The following is a 20,595-nucleotide window of genomic DNA, read 5'->3' as shown; positions in this document are numbered from 1 at the left end:
AAGGTATAGAGATTAGGATTTTATAAAAAAGTATGTTAAAACTTTAATATTTTATACCTGTAGAAATAAAAGTACTAAATATACCTAGGTACGCCATACTAGCTGTCACCGGAAATAACTTCAATCAAACATCCATCCATACATCCAAACATTCAACAAACATTTATGTCTATTTTTGATTAGTCACTGCGTCTGATTTTGTTAGGACTTTTGTAATTTCTATTTTTGTTGTGCAAGTTATCATATCTAAACTACGTATCATATGATTGTCGCAACTTATACGTATATTTTGCTACTTATTAGTTTACTTCTTCTAGTAATTTAAAGAGTAAAACTCTTACGAAATAATCAGTGTCAAGGTCACACTTTGCTTCGGGTTATTAAGCTGCTATGTATGCACCATTATAATGAGATTAAATACAGTGGGAGAGAAAAAGAGAGAGAGAGAGAGATAAAGAGACTGAACTTAGAGAGACTCAATCACCCACTCATGTGTGAAGTCAACTTAGAGAGACTCAATCACCCACTCGTTAAAATTTGGTACTTTATAGGATAAGTATTTTCAAGTTAGGATGTCCATTATCCGATAATCTGCATTGACAATAATTATTAATACAAAGAGTATTTAACTGTTTCAAAATATTTAATATAACTAACCGTGGGTTTCCGAGATCAAAATCTCTGTATAAACTTGTGGTCATCTCTCTCATTATCTTTGACCCAACAGATAACAATATGTTCTTAGCGAAGATTTTGGACTCGGAAACCCACGGTAAGAGTATGTCTACTGTAGGAAAAAGACTAGAAGAAGGTTAGGAAGGAGAATAAGAAGTAGTAAGCGTGACGCATCAACTACCAGGAGATTCAGTAGTCACCCTGACGCAGCACTTGTTACAACTAGGATTGTGGATTGTAACAGTGACTACACATAAATTACTAAACGAATTAATAGTAACCATGACTCCACCACAAATAAAACTACCTACTAGAAGAAAAGCTATCAGATGTTCCAATCTAGTATCAATATATGTATTGGTTTCTCCTCAATGCGGTCTTAAACCACTTTACAAATTGTGATAAAGTTTTGACAGGTTGTTCTGAAGACGCCAGAGATGCTCTGTTCCCTAAAAATTTTAAACATTATCACAGTGTGACTATCCTTTTTTTACCTTAAAAAGTGTAATAATTTAAATTATCTTCCCAATATATTGTGACCCGAGAAATACTGAGATTTAAATTTAAATTGTTTTAGTTATCTATGTATGTTGTCATTTATTTTTTATCTGTATTGTGGCGAATGATATGTCATTTTCGAGTTTCAATTTGTTGTCTTTGGTTTAAAACAATTTGGTTTCTTGATTGTCCATCAGTTTTGTCGTGGTTTCAAGTAAAATATAAATAATAGTTTTGTACGGCAGAAGTAAATAACAATCTAAAATGGTATGTTTTATTCGTAATTCTTTCATTTTATTGCAAACTTTGCTTTGTCTTGAAATGCAGAAGTGCCGGTCATGCAGTGGTCTGTACTGTATTTTTAACAATTACATTTTTTATTTTGTTTGGAAATATACAAAACATCTATTAATATACAGTTTACATACCATATTTTAAGGGTACAATTTAATACCCAGCTTAAGACAACTTTTTCCTACCCTATAATTCTAATACAAAGCTTGGTGTTTTTTCAGTCAATTTTAGCCTACAATGGTGGTGCAGTGGTGGCGATGAAAGGTCAAGACTGTGTGGCCATAGCTACGGACAAGCGATTTGGTATACAAGCTCAAACCATATCCACAAACTTTCCCAAAGTCTACCAAATGGGGCCCACTTTGTATGTCGGTCTACCTGGCTTAGCAACTGACACACAAACTGTATTCCAAAGGCTTAAGTTCAGGTATTGTTTTATATTACAATTAGTTTGTCACAAAGTCATGAAAAGTTGCCAGCAACATTTTCAATTCATTTGACTATTCCCATCTAGTAAAAGAGTAACTCTATCTCTACAATTTTGATATGTTCTCTATTTATATGAAATTTTGTATATAAACTACTTTGCTTAAAAAGATATTTTTAACAGTGATATAATCAGTATCTTACTAATGTTATAAATGCATATGTTTAAATGGATGTATGGATGTATGTTTGAAGGCATCTAGGGAACGGCTGAATGGATCATGCTGTAATTTGGCATAGTCATAGAACATAGTCTGGAAGAACACATCTAGCTTATCTGTTGATGGAGTCACAGGCAACAGCTAGTATTTTTATATCGAATCAAACTCAACATGTGAGTTTGTGGTACTAGTATTAATAATATTTTGTTTTACATCTGGCAATCTGTGTCCATTTAATTTCAGAATGAATTTGTATGAGTTGAAAGAAAATAGAGTAATGAGGCCGAAGACATTCTCAGCCATGTTGTCCAATTTACTGTATGAGAAGCGTTTTGGGCCATATTTCATTGAGCCTGTCATTGCCGGCCTTGACCCCATTGATAATCAGCCTTATGTCTGTAACATGGACCTGGTAAGTGTTAATTTATTAATATAAATGTGAATGTTCAGATGGATGGATGTTTGTTAGTAGGTATCTCCAAAGTGACTGCATGGATCTCACAGAAATTTGGCATATATGTAACACAGTTTGGAATCATACATAGGCTATAAATTTTTTAATTCTACATGAGAGAGTTGCAGACGCTGGCTAGTTGCTTATAAAAATATATATGCTGTTCAAAGCATACATTTAATTGCGCTAAAATAGATTTATGTTGCAAAAGTGGCTGCTTTGCAAATTCTATTGATAGTTATATAGACACATTATTATTAAAAGCATTTATCAAAATATAACAAATGTGAAATTGGTTATTTACATTCAATTTTTGTTAAAAATTTAAATCTTTATTTTGTACAGATTGGCTGCCCCAATGAGCCAGAAGATTTTGTAGTATCAGGAACATGTTCGGAACAGCTGTATGGTATGTGTGAAGCGCTGTGGGAGCCCAATCTCAAGCCTAATGAGTTGTTTGAAACTATCTCACAGGTGAGATCTTATAACTATTTCAACTATTCAAAAAACCCAACTGTCTAGGTGTCTGATACAAATTAAGACTTACTGTAGAGTGTCAAAAAATTGAGGGTGTCGGTGGCTCAGTGGTTAAGCCCTTGACTAGTAATCTGCAGGTCCTGGATTCAAATTCCGCCATGTACCAGTGTGATTTTCGATATTCCATTTACATATGTACATGTATCCAATGTTCTTACAGTGAAGGAAAACATAGCAATGCAACCTGCACATATCTGAGAAGTTCATAGATATGTGTGAAGTCAACCAACCCGCACTTGGCCAGCGTGGTTGATTATGGCCTAGTCACCCCTAACTTAGAGTAGGCTCCGAGCCCCTCAGTGAGGATGTAGTGACCTGATGATATAACTGTCAAATCCTTACTCATCTAAATCAGTTCAGAGACAGGAATGAAACTTACATTCAACCTTCATAGATAAACATTAAAATCATTAGCCTAAATTGTGTAACTCGAGTGAAGTTAGTTTCTATGTAGTTAATTTACAAAGTCTGATAAAAAGTACTTATGTGATGGGGATTTTGAATATATTCTGTTCTTAATTTTAACATCCAATATGATATTAACAGGCTCTAGTTAACGCAGCAGACCGGGATGCTATCTCCGGTTGGGGTGCGGTCGTCTACATCATCGAGAAGGACAAAATCACAGAGAAACATGTCAAGACAAGAATGGATTAATTTTTTGTGTATATTTTCTCTCTTTTTAATAAACTTAATATTATAAATAGGTTGCTTTTATTATTTACTAGCTGTCACCCGCGATTCCGTACGCGCTGAATTAAAAAAAATAGTTCGTGTTCTTCCAAACGATGTCCTTACATCTGTACCAAATTTCATAAAATCCATTGAGCTGTTCCGGAGATACCTTCAAACAAACATCCACCCATCCAAACATTCGCATTTATATTAGTAAGATTGAAAAAATGTTTTATAGGAAGCTTTAGTGACGTCAAACAGTATTGCCATGTGCAAACTTAAAATTTTTACCATCGTTCATATTGCGGTTCCATTCCTTTAACTAAAACGTTACATGTTTTTGTCGTGATTTATGGCGAGAGGTTTTTTATATTTTGTAATTAAAAGTATCACAGGGTAGGCTATCTAAATAAATAAAACGCTTGTGCTTCAGAAAATTTATAAATCGAATATTACAAAATTAAATGTTTTTAAATTTTTATTCAATACACATTTTTTTGTCTTTACAAGAGTTTGGGAGACTAGAGATGTAAACATTATAATTTCGTAAACAACGCATCGGTCAGGTTCAGAGCGAAATCCGTAATAAATACACGGCGTACTTGCAACACCGTTAACAAAACTTATCAGTATAAAATAACTACTAATTTAAAAATACAACTACCGACCTAAACAATGGCAACACATTGACTAACATTGTTTAGAAATGTCAAAGAATTTAAATTTAGACATCAAACTGGTGCTTCTGTGCACAATATTACAAAAATCGATTTAAAAAAATGTTTATTCATTGCTAGAAATAATCGGTTATAATTTTAAGCTTATATATTTACCAAAAGACATATTTTTTTTTTGGATAATTTAAATTGATAAATCTTATTAATTATATGAAATATTTGGAAAAAAAGAACGATTGTCGATAATCGTTGAAGTTTTCTTAATAGTATCTATCACATAAGCCATTTATAATTTGAACAAGTCCAATAAATAAAAAAAAAACATAATATTAATTATATAATCACAGATATATAACCTATATATATTAAATACAAATTTGACGTCTAATCAAAAGCCAATTTTCCAAATAGAATTTTGTATTGTAAACCAACACAGGAAATTTACTTTAACAAAAGGGCCCTGAGGGCCTTATTTTAGTCTTAATTTTGTGCTCCTTGTTAAGTATCTATAGGTTATAAATCTATGTATACAATATTATTTTGTGGAATTGTCAAAATTCCAAAGACAAATTCCACTACAAAAAGATTAAACACACTTCCTAAAATTGGATAACACCAATTAAGAGAAAAGATATCGTTGTTTTTTGTGTTGCCAACTTTAAAAAAAATTAAACATAATCTTAATTATAAAAATAATACACATTGTACAATAGCAACTGTTCACCAAATCTTTAACTAAGATATGAAAGTTTAAAAGTAAACATAAAAATGATCAAATAAAAAAAAACAGTCGATTTAAATTATAAAAAAAACAGTAAAAATAATACCAAATGCGTTACCGCAACCGTTATTTGAAATTACTAAAATCCTGCTAACATTCCGACTGTCGAACCCAGAGACGTTAAATCAATAAATTGGTTCCTAAGTGTAGATTCATTATGAGACATACATTAAGAAACTAATTTATTAACCGAGACTCTACAGAAATTCTTAATTAGTATTAATAAATAACAAAATCTTACACCGACAACTTCAAACTACACTACACAGAAACTAAGCTTTTATTGGCATAGTGCTGTAGAAATTACAAGCAAAAAACTCTGAATATCGAAGAGTACAAAAATGTATTTAATATAATGAAATACACAATTTTATAATTAGTTTATATTTAGAATTAAAACAGCCATGAATCGTCTAACAAACTTTACAATCGAACTCCATTCAACGAAGTAAACACGTAGCCAATTTATAACATTTGAAAATTTTAATTTTAACAATTATCACTATCAAGTACATACTACCCGGCCATAATAACATGGCATTTGGATCCGATTACGTCACAAGTGCGACATGACAAGATTATTAACTCTATTGTATTAAAGCATATTTTCATACCAATATTAGTTTGAAGAGGTCGGTTCGCCCCGTGCAATACCACAACCACGAACAAGACACGCCTCAAATGGCGACGAGTGTGCTGGAGACCTAATTTTACTCCTGTTTTCCCATCCTTTTCCTATAAGGAAATAATGGGAAGGGAAAGTAGATTTGGCAGAGGAAGGGACGCACATGAAGAGTAAATTTCCTTTTTCTGCGTGTCGAGGTAAGTGTAAAGGTAGGTAATGCATTTACAAATGCGAGCAACTATGCGTAGCAGTCTCTTCGCTATTTCGGTGAACTCAGGTGGCGGAGTTACGACGACTGCGTAGCTCGCGCAAGTCGCATGTTATTGAGACCGGGTAGTACATTATACAGTCAATAGTAAACTAGCTGATAGCAGAACGATATAAAAGCTATAACAAGTTATGAATATTATTGCAGAATGCTCTTTATTTGATATCAGTTCGAGAAGAGCAAATACAGCGCAGGATACGGTGAATTCAAATTTTTTTACCAATCTAATTAAAAAAATATATATACTATGAATATTTTCACTCCTCTTACCAGATGGGAAGGGGAAAATTGAGGATTTTTTGTTCTCTTTTCATCCCCTTGCCACACCTTTAAATGTCAACAGTAACTAATCAACTATTTGCAAATGCACAGTTCAAACTACGATTTTTAGTCCAAATAAAATGATTGAAAATCGATAATTATATTTACTTTTACATCTGTGAAATGGCAGTGACTTCTTAAGTTTTAATAACATAAAATCCTCAAAAAAATCCACCGTCCTACGCTGCGATTGTCTAAGGTATAATTCTCTTTCCACCTAGCATCGCATATCTTACAGAAAAATGTCACAATAAGAGAAATTTTCCAACTAATTGTATTGCATTGAAATGACATTCCACCGAAATGGGTAGGAAATAAATGTCCTCGACTGTATTGTACCGAGAATTTGTATAGTTCTTTTCAAATGTCTTGGTGCTCTCCTCGACACCCCTCTACGCCCCATAACAATGTATTAAGTGTATGTGTTAAGCCGCCAAGATACTTGAAAACTAATATACCAGATCAACCTCTGGTATATTGGGCCGGCGAGCTGTTGTAGTATTTGCCGTCGCCAGATTGTAATTTACCTAGGCAAATTGTAAGAGTCACGGTAAGATGCTACCATAATATCAACGAAAACACTAACGTTCATTATAAACATCAATTTGGAACGTGATACATGATTGAATACAATGATACTAATACATTTCGTATCTTCTAAACCACTGTAGATAAATCTAGACCAACAGAAAGAGGTAGATTGACAATAAAGTCTTTTACGTTCCTGCCGTTTAAGAAAAACCTATACTAAAGGTTTAAATTCATAGACTTACTGCCCCACAAATAGATTAACGGTTACTAAAAGAGACCTTAAGTTGTACATAGTTACTATAATAAGGCCTTTAGTGGCACAAAGTTACTAAAGAAGGTCTTTAGTAATAGTTACTAAGGGCCTCTGTTAGTAACCGTGAAACGATTTTGGGTGACAAAACCTCATTCTTTTAGTCAGATAAAAGCGTGGAAATTGTCTTTAACATAACAAATGCAATGCTTCTTTTAGTGAAAATGTATATAAATCAAAACTGCCCTCAATCGGTCCTACAACCCTGTTAATTCCATTTTTCGCCGACCCTTTTAGGAATCAAAGTAAAATAAATATAATACTAATATTTAGTATAAATACAGTCATGTTTGTATTTTTTAAGATATGTTTAAGAACTGAAGATGGTTGGAATTAAGATAAGGTTTTTCTCCGCTGGCTCTTGAACTATAATTTAATACTTTCGGTTATACTGACATGTGTATTTTCAATTTGAAAATGTAACAGCATATTTATTATACATGGAATTCAAACAACAATACAACATGTTTTTCCACGGACATATAAAAAAAAAGTAAAAAAAAAACATAATACTCCTCATTCCTTGTTACAAATGAAAGCCTCAATATTGTAACTTTAATCACACACTTTTTTGCATAAAATTACGTATAATCCGACCAGAAATATAAAACCCTCGCCATATTGCGGATAAAAATGGAACTAATTCCTTTGCGCATAATAGACAGTGATAAAGAAGCCGATCAAAGCGCCTTCAGACCAGGATTTTGATATTCTTGGTTAAATTATATACTATCCACTTCCACGTAAACTATCGTTTGTTTGAAAAACTATTGCAAAGTTAACTTCAAATTTATATAGAAATTAATATTTATAAAGTTATTTAAAGAAACAGGTAAATCGCAGTTTTACGATAGTGTACATAGGAGTCCGAATAATGGCAGCCGTCTAAGTATATAATATTTCAGCAGCAATTTGAATACAATAATATGCATACCTCACTAAAAGAAGCCTCGTGATAAATTTAATTGCCTTCAATAGCTTTAGCAACAAACTCAATAAAACGTTTGCCATATTGCTCTGGGTCACAGGTCGATATGCCGTCAACATTACTGCCGTATTTCACAGTTTTCGCTGCCTTCGCCGCCTAAAAAAGAAAAAAAATATAATAAGAATTGGTTGTTTTTCGCCGTAATAGCGAAGCGAACTGATGTCTATGGGCACCTTTAATCGATGGATAAGGGACAAACAGAAAAGAGATTATTTCACTTTTCTATGCGTCTATTATTTCGTCGAATTTCCCCTTCCCATCCTTTTTATAATAATAGGGTGGAAAGGAAAAGATTAAAATTGATGGTCGCTTTATTTAAATCTATATTTACCTGCTTTTTAACTCCGTAATGTGTGAGCACATCGATTAGGGCGACAAAGTATATTTCTTTTTTAGGTGCACCTGAAATAAGACATAATAAAAGATTAACAAACAGCGTAAATATATTAAAAATATTTTACATACTTCATTAAGACTTTAAGTTAAAACATAATTTTAACTTTTATTTTTTCTATAATAACGACAAATGCAACGTACTAAAGTTAAATTCATATTTAAAATTGAATAAGCATCATTAAGGGTGTAACAATTATAGTTAATAATAAAAGTATGTAAATTATAGGTTTGATAGAGGAAGGGACGCAAACGAAGCATGCAATTGCGGATATCTAAGGTCGAATGCAGATGGCTGCTTGCTCGTTTGCCAGCATATAATATAAAAAAATGCGTATGTTACCATCCTGGCTCGGTATAGCGTATATATCCAGGTCGGGTATGATGCCCTCGTAGCGCAGCGCGTGGCGCGCGAAGCCCCGCGGACTGTCCGGCGGCGTGTTGTAGCCCCACCTGCTGACAGCGCGCTCCGTTCACACACACACACACACACTGCCAGGGGGCCCTCAGGGACCCTGTCACGTATATTAAGGTTCACTTATAGTTGTTCATGTTCATTGTCACGGTAGTTAAGGCCCTGAATTTAAGTATTGTCGACAGGAATCTACATCAAGGGCCTCTCTTTTTTTTCTAGCTCTACAGCCCTTTGTGGGCCTTGGCTTGGTCCAGCAATTTTAAGGGCCTTTCTCAGTAACTATTAAATCAAATTTGATTACTGTGTTTATTTATTTTAAAACATGTAAAATTTATACAATTACAATTAAAATGTCTATAAACCCATTGTTTAGTCTTACCGTGGGTTTCTGACAACAAAAATTCGGAATAAGATCATTTTATTTTACCAAACAGAGATAACAATATATTTTAAACGGAGATTTTGGTCTCAGAAAGGTAAAGGCTTGTCGGTGTGCATATCAGAGATGTCGGTGTGCATGTCAGAGATGTCGGTGTGCATGTCAGAGATGTCGGTGTGCATGTCAGAGATGTGTCGGTTGTCGGTATCACTGTCGCTGTCGGTGTCGGGCTCGCTGTCGGCCTCTGCCTCGCGTTGTCGCGCCGCCTCCGCCTCCGCCTCGCCGCGCCCGCACTCGTGCACGCCCAGCAGCAACGAGTAATCCATTAGGTGGAGTTTTGTTAGGAACTACGACAAACAATTCATTTCATCACCAGAGGGCGCTAATAATAAAACTATCTACATCTGAGATAAAGTTATCTAGCTCGGTGAAAGTCGCTGTCATATATCTAAAACTATAGGCACAAAAAATGACACACAAGACATGACGAGACAGCGACAACATGACATAGCACTTTGACATTGAAAGAAGAGCGATTATCAAAAACTAAAATATAAACGGCAAAATCACGTATATCAGATGCGAGCAGTGAGCTGAGGGCCGCGTCCGCCCCATTCACCCTGATGAAGGTCCCCCGATGGGCTCGAAACTAGTCTGTGCCAACACCTGACAATACGTAAGTGTTTTAGCCGTTTTTATATTAGTTTTTAAAATTTAGTTTCACTCAAGCCCAAATTGTCTTCGCGATCCAACCACCAAGCCATCAGTTGTACGTTATCCATACACACCTCAACATCAGCGGTGAGGGTCTCCAGCAGCTTGTCTTTGGCTGCATCACCGATGTCAATCCTGACGCCTTGCTTAATAAAGTCGTTGTCCTTTAACGTGGGCAACTCCTTCTCTAACTCCTTCTCTGAAGCCTCTCGGTCCACCGTCGATCCCTTCAGATCGTACTTTCTAGAAACAAGGAAATACAAATCTATTATATGTACTAGCTATCGCCCGCGACCCCGTCCGCGCGGGATTAAAAATAGATGTTGGCCGATTCTCAGACCTACTCAATATGCTCACAAAATTTCATGAGAATCGGTCAAGCCGTTTCGGAGTTGTATGGGAACGAAAATTGTCACACGACAATTTTTTATATAAGATATACAAGAAATGTTTTTGTTACCTATAGTTCAATAAAGATCCAACTAGCTCAAGGGTTCAAGTCATTGACTGCAAGCTACCTTTTGATTTTTTTCAGTCGCTAAAATTATTTTAAAAACGGCAAAAACTGCCACTTTCGAAGTTCCGTAGCATTAAGCAGCTACCAATCAGAGAAATATCGTGTTCTTTGTTGTCAAAAAACGCATAATCATTGGAAAGTAGGAACATGTACAGTCAGCTGCATAAACATTACAAAATTTAGAATCTTGTAGTCGCCTTCGGTTACAAATATAAGCATGCACGTATTCGTCAGGACAGGCGACTTTGGCCAAGACCAATCAACGGAGTAATTAAATATTATAAGTACGTATTTATCACGGAATGGTCGAAAGCATAAGTACTCATACGTATTTTTGTAGATGACTGTACATATGTTTGTAGGCATTTCTGACTTCCAAACTATTAGTACCTACTTTGCGATTAGATAATTGGTAGTACTACCTACCTGTGTATATTCAGGTGGTTGGAGAACACATTCCTTGTAGCTACGAGGTAGTGCTCAATACCGTCCACCGTCAGCCGGTACATGCCGAGGTACTGCGGCAACAGCGTCTTACCATGCCGCTCCACTATGTACTGAACGACAAATAATATATAAGTTCTTCTATATTAATATTAAAAAGATAAAATATTTTGTCTGTTTGTTCGTTTAGCATTCAGAGGCCAGGCCAACTATCTTAGTAATATTATAAAAGTGAATGTTTAATTGTATGGATAGATCCAGAACGATTGCAAAGATCTTGCTGAAATTTGGCATAGTAGAACATAGAGCCTGGAAGAACACATAGGCTATTAATGAAGTTTTTTTTAATTCCGCGCAAAAGACGCGGGCAACAGCTAGTAGGCTTATAAATCTATAGGCAAATATTTATATTTTCCACTAGGGAACTATTTCAGTTGTTAAATAGTTGAATACAAATATACAGAAATCTAGTAGACTAGGTTTTTTTTAATAATATTTTGCTGTCACCAATTATCATGATATCTGTACAATTCCATACAAATTGTAAGATACAGAGAAACCGTACGACGAGATTAGATAACTACGGTATGAGCTAATACTTAGAAACAAAAATACGCATTTATACTTCAATTAATCGCTTTAGTAAAATATTAACTTAACCGCGAGTACATACGCGTGGAATTAAAAAAAATCTAGTAATAAATGTAGCCTACATTACTGAGTGATATTTTTTTTTTATATCAGAAGGTGGCAAACCAGCGAGCGGCCACCTAAAATCGCTGAAATAGCGAAGTTACCGTTGCCCATAGACATACGCAATTGCATATGCGTTGCCTACCTTTAATTGACGGAGGAGAGGATGCACAGAAAGAAAACATTTTCCCTTTCCATGCATCCTCTCATCTGGAATGTCCACAGCCACTTCCCATCCTTTCCTTATTAGAGAAAAAGGGTAGGAAAGGAAAGAGGACTAAATTAGGCCTCCGGGACGCACACTCATCAGACGAAACGAGGAATTGCTTCCACATCATGCCTGTCTTCTGTGTGGTCGTGGTATTTCACCGGGCGAACCTGGCCAATTCATGTGAAGATGTTAAAGCGGGCTCTACCACTGTTAAAATGGTAGAGCCCGCTACATGTATTTATCTAATGGCTAAAGAATGTTTGAAATTGTACCAGTAGTTTTTGAGTTAATTAGTTACATATAAAAACTCAAATTCCAACTCTTTATAACATTACTATAATTCTATTAAATACTCTATTTTTTACTTCTACCATTTTCTCTATAGCTCATATCATAGCTTTCTCCTGCTAAACGTACATTAAGTTTCTCTTTAGGGAACACATACCGTGGGTTCCTCAGACCTTAATCCCAGTTTACAATATATTGTTATCTTTGTTTTTTCAAAGATAACGACAGAGATGACGATATATTTTATACGGAAACAAACGATAGATGACTCAAGACAGTATACTATAAATATAAACCAAAGATTTATAATTAAACATTTCTTCTTAAAACCTACCACATAAGTTAACTTAACCTGTAGCCTACAATTACTACAGTTAAACCATAAATAAGAATAAATTTATTTCACAAAAACACGTTAGAATAAAATACACTGAAATATCTTGCAGACCGCGAACTAGGCTGAGCCTGTATCGGGGCCTAGGAGTGCACTAACCATGAACATAATAACAGTGTGTACATATCATGTAAAACTAAGCGTGATATTATGAGATAAAATTTGGAAAATAAGAAAATACATGAAGACATTAAACTAAGTAATTTTGAACTGCAAATAATATCAAAGGATAGCATAACATATACATAGTAAAATAGCACAAAATAAGTAATAAAGAAACTAAATAACATATAGCTATTAACATCACCAAATGATCTAACACATTTTAATGATTTAAATTCTACTTCAATACAGAATACGTCGTTATACATGTTAATGACAGTGAGCCTAACAAAATACCTTTAGAATACAAATTACAATCGATGGGAACCGCAATATACACATCTTTTTTTTTTTAATTGAGAACAAAATACGCAAAATATTTTTTTTTTAAATACACTCGGAAATCAGTCCGGCCGTTTAAGGATTCAATGATACCAACATAAATACTCTTAAATATAATACTGCCAACTGTAGCGCGCGACTCCGTCAAGGATGATATAAAAAAAAACTTAAAACGTAGCCTATGTGTTCTTCTAGACTATGTTCTAAATCTGTGCCAAATATCATCGAAGATCGTAAAGATCTAGATTTCGAATGCTATTAATAAATATTATATATATGCATATATAAATGAATATATGAAAAAATGCGTTGCGAAAAGACCTTCTAACAAAAATCGATCCAAACATTCGCATTTGTATTATTAGTAAGAAGTAAGATAAGTTTATTACAAAAAAAAAACAAGTGACAACATTCAGGTAAAAGAAACTAATCTTATGACACCTCATTAGTCGAAACTTTGTGCTATAGGAGACGATGAGACATACACAAATAACAGACCGCGCAAAATACATAACCCTTGTATCAGTCGGTTAAAAATGTTACTATATAATAGGGCAAATATCTCGCACAGAGTGCTCACTGAAGCACAACGCACACGAAGCAAGTAATTTAATTTGATCAGAAGGTCGGATCGTTTAAAACAGAATACAGAGCATCTTAATGTCTTCACAGTTGCTATGTTACTGTCATTATATTAAACATATAATGAGTTCATAATTTTGTAATCGACACAGAATAAATTAAAACTATAGCCCTAATAAATTCTATATTTATGACTAAAGAAGCTTTCTCCCATGTCTTCGTAAGCAGTGAATTAAAAAAAACGAAAAAAAATAGTAGTCTATGGTCTTCCAGACTATATTATATATTGTATGGCAAATTTCATTGTAAACCGTTCAGCCGTTCTGGAGATACCAACAAACATCCATACATCCACCCATGTAAACATTCACATTTAATATTAGTAAGAAGTAAGCTAGCTTTCACACGCGTCTTTCTCCGCGTGGAATTAAAAAAAACCTTTAGTAGTCATCACCTATGTGTCTACTTACCGGATGATAATGTTTGAGGAAGGAGTGCATCCTTTCCACCTCCTCTGAAGTGAGGGTCTTCAAGATGAAGAGACGATCGTAGCTCTGGTAGAACTTGGCGCCCGACTTGCCAGACGAATCATCCGGAATAGGCTGAGATCTGTCGACAAAAGGCAGTACTTATTTACTAAACTAATCACGAGATAAATCACTTGTACAAAAATCAAAAACATTCGATCTTATAAGGACACCATCACACTGTTATTAAAAAGACAATAAGTAAATTGTAGAAAAAACCATTTCACAGAGCATGGAAGACGCGTAAACCTCATTGAAAGTAACCTCATTAAAAGAAATCTTGGCGGCTCAAGGACATCGACGCGCTGCGTAGTACCCTTAACCCGCTACGTCGCAACACACCTAAAATTGTCTTAGTCAATTCAAAATGCGAGTAAATACTAAATTATTCGACCTGTATATGTTTACTCCAATCGCAAAAACCTTGATACTAGAAGTATTAGGATGAGTTTCAATAAAAATCTATATGTCTCTAACCTTTGCTGAAAAATGCAGTTTGAATATTAATTTCTTTGAACTATTGACTTCCACATATAAAGCAAATTATCGATAAAGTTATGTGCAATGTGCATCACACTTGATAATTTATTGCTTTGCTAAATTTGACTAATAAAAAAATTGCGACATAAACGGTTGTATCTTTTGATTACGTTGGTTTAGAAGTTTTATTTTTTCACAGGATCAAGGGACCGCAGACCTGAGTATTTGATATAAATTCCAGCTTGATTTCTTGACGCGTTTTTGAGAAAAAGGGTCTTGACAGGCAGACGGACGGACAACAAAGGGATCGTAAAAGGGTTCCGTTTTTTCGTATGAGGTACGGAACCCTAAATAGGGCTGCAAAACATTTTATACTTTATCATAGATCTTAATAAAAATTAAAAACAAAACAATCATATTTTGATGTATTTTTAATACATTTATCTCTCAACTGATATATAAACACGGCTAAACACTCACGTATATTCGTCCGGTGGCGACACCGACTAGTTTCGAGCCCTTCGGAGGCCCTTCATCAGGATGAGTGGTACTGGTATTATTTCACGGACGCGGCCCGTCGCTCACTCTGATGAAGGGCCCCCGATGGGCTCGAAACTAGTCGGTGCCACCGGACGAATATACGTGAGTGTTTAGCCGTTTTATATATCAGTTTAGTATAATGTCTCACGAAAGTTTGAATAATTTAATATTTATCTCTCTATTATTTTTATTAAATATATTTCAGTAATAAACAACAATGTAGTAACAAAACTTCAACTCAAATAGATAAAAGCTTAGTATAAATTCACAATTCACATATACATTCAAATGTAAACCATTGGCTTTCATTACCAACAAATTTTACGTGTGTTTCTTCAATGAAAACCCACGATAAATGAAAGAATCATAATCTATCTATATATATAAAAGAAAGTCGTGTTAGTTACACTATAACTCAAGAACGGCTTTAGCGATATGGCTGAAAATTGGTGAGGAGGTAACTTAGAGCCAGGACACGGACATAGGATACTATTTAATCTTTTTTTTTTCGAATTTATGCTTTGAAGAGCTGCTTTATATTTAACTTACTAATATTATAAATGCTTAGATTGCTGTGATGATAGATGGATGGGTGTTTGAAGATATCTATAGAAAATAGTCTGAAAGCACACATAGGCTACAATAATTAAGTTTCTTCATATATCCACGCGAACGGAGTCGTAGGCGACAGCTACTTTGTATTAAAACGAGTGAAGTGTATCTTTCCGCGATGTCAACCTTCGGTTTTCATAAAAGTAATAAAATATGTTATCTTATTTGCAATATCCAATATACCATTAGATATGTATACAATTTCCTTTGATTATCTATCACATAGTATCTACTATGATAACCTTCAACTGTACTCCAAAAATTGTAAAACATTTATCGTACTTTCGTCACATTTATCATAAAATTAGTTGAATAATCATCCGATTCCCAGCCGTTTAAAAGTGTATTTTGCTAATATAAATGTGAAAGTTTAGATTAGTCTTTACCAAAGTGGGCGATAACGCCCCAGACCCAGAAAGAAAATGGGGGCGTTGTGTAGAGGCCTGGAGGGTGATTTGTAATTTTATTTAGCTAGGAGTTCTCTTAGACAACGACTGCATGAGCTCTCGACTCTCAACAACAACTTGTGAACATCAACTAATATGCATTAAAAGATTGCTTAAACTCTAATATGGGGGCGCTAAAAAAATATTTATTCTCAAAGTAGACAAAATAAGTTTGGGAACCACTGGTTTAGATGGATGTTCGTTAGAAGGTATCGCCGGAACGGCTCAAAGGATCTTAATGAAATTAAGCACATATGTTGCACATAGTCGGGAAGAACGTATACTTATTAAGCCGGAGTCGGGCATGTATTTCCTATATACATAATGCTAACTATGAACCTTAAGAGTAAAGGCAGACGTACACGGACTATTCTTACTTCAGCTTCAAGGTGTCGACATTAACTTATTCAATCTTAGTTTAAATTTATAATCATACATAGTAAAAACTTATTTAATTGTTTATATTTTAGATTGTATTAGAAACAACGATTGTTTCAAGCAGGAGTTTTGGAAAGCTCTATAGGGTAAGTGTATTGTTCACGACATATATCGATCGTTTTAAAGACAAAGACGTATTACGAGGTCATTTCAACGTTACAATGGTGTAGCCAAGAGACCAGCTGTTCCCGTTCCTTAGAGTATTTAAAAAATTTAAAATAAATATACCAAAATAAAATACTAAAATGCCAATAGTATTTAGATAATTATACGTTTAACGATCGTTAGCATTAGTAACAAAGAACGTAGTATAAAGATAAGAAAAACGATTAGAAAACAAGATCAATGTAATATACATAGAATAATATAATCGATAATTACATTCTGAATTTATATCGATTCCGCAAACTTGTATATATTGATAGATACGGTATCGCAAGCTATGATAATAATCAAAAGAAAATCTGAAATCGGTAATATAATATCAAAAAGAAACAACCATAAAATCCGATAGACTACAGTCTTTATTTACACCTTGGGTCGATCATGGGAAGATTAATACAAGAATACAAGAGTCGTTTAAACAAAAAGTCTCTGAGGAATCGACACATACGAATCCAAATGTAAACACGCGAATAAAACCCTCCCAAGTCAGCCAGGTAATAAAACAAAACCAAACCAATAAATAAATTAGAATTAATCTCACGAACAGAAGTAGCCCGATGATCGGTCACAGAGGACAAACCAGTCGTTATATCAAGTTCAAAGTCGAATTTTATTGTATAGTATTTAGTAACGCAAACTAACGTGAGAGCATAAGCGCAATCTGTGCGGATAGTGACTACCTACTACGTGACTAATACGCAAAAACCTTGCCATCGTTAAATTCCACATCCTGTATAATGCTAGCACAACCCTAAATTGTTAGAAGAAAGCTTGATTTAATTATACAGCGTGTCCAATAATGTGTGCAACACAACGTTTTTTTACCTATAAGGAACTAAATAATTTACTGGATAATTTCTTTAACCTTTTGCTGTGTGCCTACTAAAGTCATACAGACTTAAGATGGTAGAGTAAGGTGAACCGCGTCTCACTCAGTATCTTTGATGTTCTATATAACTGTTAAAAATGAAAATTTTAATATGAAACCTACACCGTAAATATCCTTTAAAACCTGTTTATAACTTATGTCTGTCTTACATGTATATTATACAAAACACTGTGCAATTTGTCAGCTGTGTTTCAAGTGCGATTCGCCGGGTGATGTAGCGTTGTGAGTATTGTTACATTTAAAACAAAACCAAGGGAAGGAGAGGGGCCACGCATCGAAACACGGAAATAGTGATGGGACAATGGATTCGTATTAATATCGATTAAAAATTAACCCTCACATGGTTTAAAAAAATTAACAATGGATGTAAATCCATCGTATTTTAATGTTACATGGGCAAAAGGGGCCAGTGATTTTGTGGTTTGCGAATGATGCATTTTGCTGTGTCAGTTCGGATAGCACACTAAATACTGTTATTTATAAAAAAAATGTAAAAATAATTCGTACAGCTGCTAAAAACTCCGCTGACCTCAGGCGTTTTATCGTCAAGCCACGTTTGACGAATGCACTCGCATCATGGAATAATCCTTCTTGGTGAGTTTCATTTTTCATGTTGGCAACACTGGACGGTGCTGTCTCAGATCGTCGTAATTTACTGGCAAACCTCTTCATTGCCCTTGAGCACAGGTAGTTATCTGGCTTTCTAAACCTAGGGTCCATGGGAGAGGTAGGAAAAGGGATACGAGTCCGAAATAATGGAAATAAAAAATAAATACCATACTTATTATATAGATAGCTATAGACAAGAAAGTACTTTTTTAGCAACAGTGTGTTTTACTAATAACTATTTGATTGTCTGTAATAATTATTTACCTTGTTAGTGACTCCTTATAATCTAGGTCATCAATCCCAAATCTCTCCCGTAGATTCCTGAACACTAACGGGCAGTATTCCTTCACTTTAAAATGAGATGGCATGTTTTCCCTGAAAAAATATTTTAACTACATTTCATAGCAAAATAAATATACCATTTAATAATTCCATAATTTAAATCTTACTAATATTATAAATGTGAATGTATATATGGATGGATGGATAGATGTTTGTTTGAAGATATCTTCAGAATGGCTGAATGTATCTTGATGAAATTTGGCATACATGTCTGGAATAACACAAAGGCTACTAATTATGTTTTTTTTTAACTTCTTTCAATTGCGTTAATACAAAACACATAAAGTTACAACAATTACGTCATAATCAACTTCATTATTTGTAATATTCAGCCTCCAAAGCGTTCAGATGAGTCTTTCATTGTTATCAGTAAACACTTGAGATATAAAGAAATGCAGATAACACATATTTTATTCATGGTGCAAGTTGATGGACTAAATTTATTATAATTCTATCTATTAATCTTCAAGTAATTGAAATGGCTAAACAGACATGTACTGAGTTTGAAGTTGTCTCCAACTAGTTTTAAACAAATCAGAGGTCTCTGGTGAGTGATTGTTGACACTAGATTAATTTTATGTAAGTTTAGGTTTTTACTATGAATAAATCAGAGCTTGACCGCAACCCCTGATGTTATGTGTTGATGTGGTTGGAATATATATTAAAAATAATATCTTTTGAAACATTGGACTATTTAATTTTTCGACATCCTTGTTTATGGTTACAACACAGATTACCGATCCATTCGATGATGTTAAAACCACTTCTGTGTGTGTGTAAAAATTATGTGACTAAAAAATAATATAAATTACTTACTTATTAAATAAATGATTGTCAACTTTGAGCTTTGAATAAGCTCTGAAATCATCGGGCAGAAGCATAACTGGAATTGAGACATGGCTCAGCTCATTAATCTGAAAAAAAAATTCTATGACTTTATTATAGTTTGGCAATAAAAACATCTGTCATTTAACAATAATGATAGACTATTTATACTACAACAAGGATAAGTAGGCAGGAATTGAATAAGTGCCAGAAATGTTAAAGATAATGTACTATCAAAATTACACAATTTGATTTTAACATAAAGCACTGCGATATAATTGCCGGCTTTAATATCGTCGCACATTAAAGTAAGGAGCGTCTTTAACCAACGAAACAATTAGTTACACTCAACGAAAATTTTGTTATATTTAAATAAAAATATAATTACCGTATGATTAACACCCCACATAAAAACAGATAGTAATGGTTCATTCGCACGAAACAATTTCACTTTTTGATGTTTTACACGAATATGTTTCTTCTTTAACTTGCTCAATCCTGTGGTGGGTACGGACATTTTGGATTTGTTTATAGTAGTCACTGCAAAACCACTCAATAATATTTATATCACGACAACTTGTTTAAACCATCTTTAGACGGCAAAACAAAGAAATAATACACAATGAAAGCAGTAAATTAATAATTTAACACAGAAACGAGCGACCCATCAATATTCCGAACGGCTTTTTGACAGCAAAAATTCTAATATGAATAGTATTACCAGCTTAAAATATACTGTTTTTAGACTGTCAATAAATCGTCGCCGTTAAAATATTTTTTGTCCTTTTCAAACAAGTCTTTCAGATCCCACCATGAAACTTACTATGATTGTATAATTTCGTCCTAATGTGAAGGCACTCACTGATTTGATTTGTCATTGTTAGTGAATTTAGTAAACAATATTTGGGACGTTGTGACTACTGAACACTAGCAACCATAGCAAGAAACTGTCAAATTATGATAAGCA

General features: G+C 34.1%; 2 protein-coding genes across 2 annotated transcripts; one reads left to right on the top strand and one right to left on the bottom strand.

Annotated features, from left to right (window-relative positions):
- Positions 1 to 1,302: 1,302 nt before the first annotated feature.
- Positions 1,303 to 3,812, top strand: Prosbeta3 (proteasome subunit beta type-3). Its single transcript, XM_013314338.1, has 5 exons — positions 1,303 to 1,440; positions 1,689 to 1,894; positions 2,358 to 2,526; positions 2,914 to 3,042; positions 3,652 to 3,812. The coding sequence occupies exons 1-5, from the start codon at positions 1,438 to 1,440 to the stop codon at positions 3,760 to 3,762; spliced, it is 618 nt and encodes a 205-aa protein (XP_013169792.1). The 5' UTR covers positions 1,303 to 1,437; the 3' UTR covers positions 3,763 to 3,812.
- A 2,806-nt stretch (positions 3,813 to 6,618) lies between these two features.
- PIP4K (phosphatidylinositol 5-phosphate 4-kinase) lies at positions 6,619 to 20,593 on the bottom strand. The gene is made up of 12 exons (XM_013314339.1): positions 20,452 to 20,593; positions 20,017 to 20,168; positions 19,620 to 19,717; positions 18,726 to 18,836; positions 18,382 to 18,561; positions 14,226 to 14,364; positions 11,126 to 11,256; positions 10,257 to 10,425; positions 9,625 to 9,815; positions 9,018 to 9,130; positions 8,613 to 8,683; positions 6,619 to 8,377 (listed from the first exon to the last, which is right to left on the bottom strand). The coding sequence occupies exons 1-12, from the start codon at positions 20,504 to 20,506 to the stop codon at positions 8,255 to 8,257; spliced, it is 1,533 nt and encodes a 510-aa protein (XP_013169793.1). The 5' UTR covers positions 20,507 to 20,593; the 3' UTR covers positions 6,619 to 8,254.
- Between the last annotated feature and the right edge of the window lie 2 nt (positions 20,594 to 20,595).

This window comes from Papilio xuthus, unplaced genomic scaffold (assembly GCF_000836235.2).
Source record: "Papilio xuthus unplaced genomic scaffold, Pxut_1.1 DF827461.1, whole genome shotgun sequence".
In the NCBI taxonomy this organism is placed as follows: domain Eukaryota; kingdom Metazoa; phylum Arthropoda; class Insecta; order Lepidoptera; family Papilionidae; genus Papilio; species Papilio xuthus.
Note: the sequence above shows the minus strand (reverse complement) of the source record. Positions and strands in the feature narration are given on the sequence as shown.

What these genes read in the sequence shown, in the direction of transcription:
- Prosbeta3 (XM_013314338.1), top strand. An exon ending in TTCCAAAGGCTTAAGTTCAG is followed by an intron (nt 1,895 to 2,357) that starts GTATTGTTTTAT and finishes ATTTAATTTCAG; the next exon opens with AATGAATTTGTATGAGTTGA. An exon ending in ATGTCTGTAACATGGACCTG is followed by an intron (nt 2,527 to 2,913) that starts GTAAGTGTTAAT and finishes TATTTTGTACAG; the next exon opens with ATTGGCTGCCCCAATGAGCC.
- PIP4K (XM_013314339.1), bottom strand. Translation starts at nt 20,506, where the DNA reads ATGACAAATCAAATCAGTGAGTGCCTTCACATTAGGACGAAATTATAC. An exon ending in TGTGGGGTGTTAATCATACG is followed by an intron (nt 19,718 to 20,016) that starts GTAATTATATTT and finishes TTTTTTTTTCAG; the next exon opens with ATTAATGAGCTGAGCCATGT. An exon ending in TATAAGGAGTCACTAACAAG is followed by an intron (nt 18,562 to 18,725) that starts GTAAATAATTAT and finishes CATGGACCCTAG; the next exon opens with GTTTAGAAAGCCAGATAACT.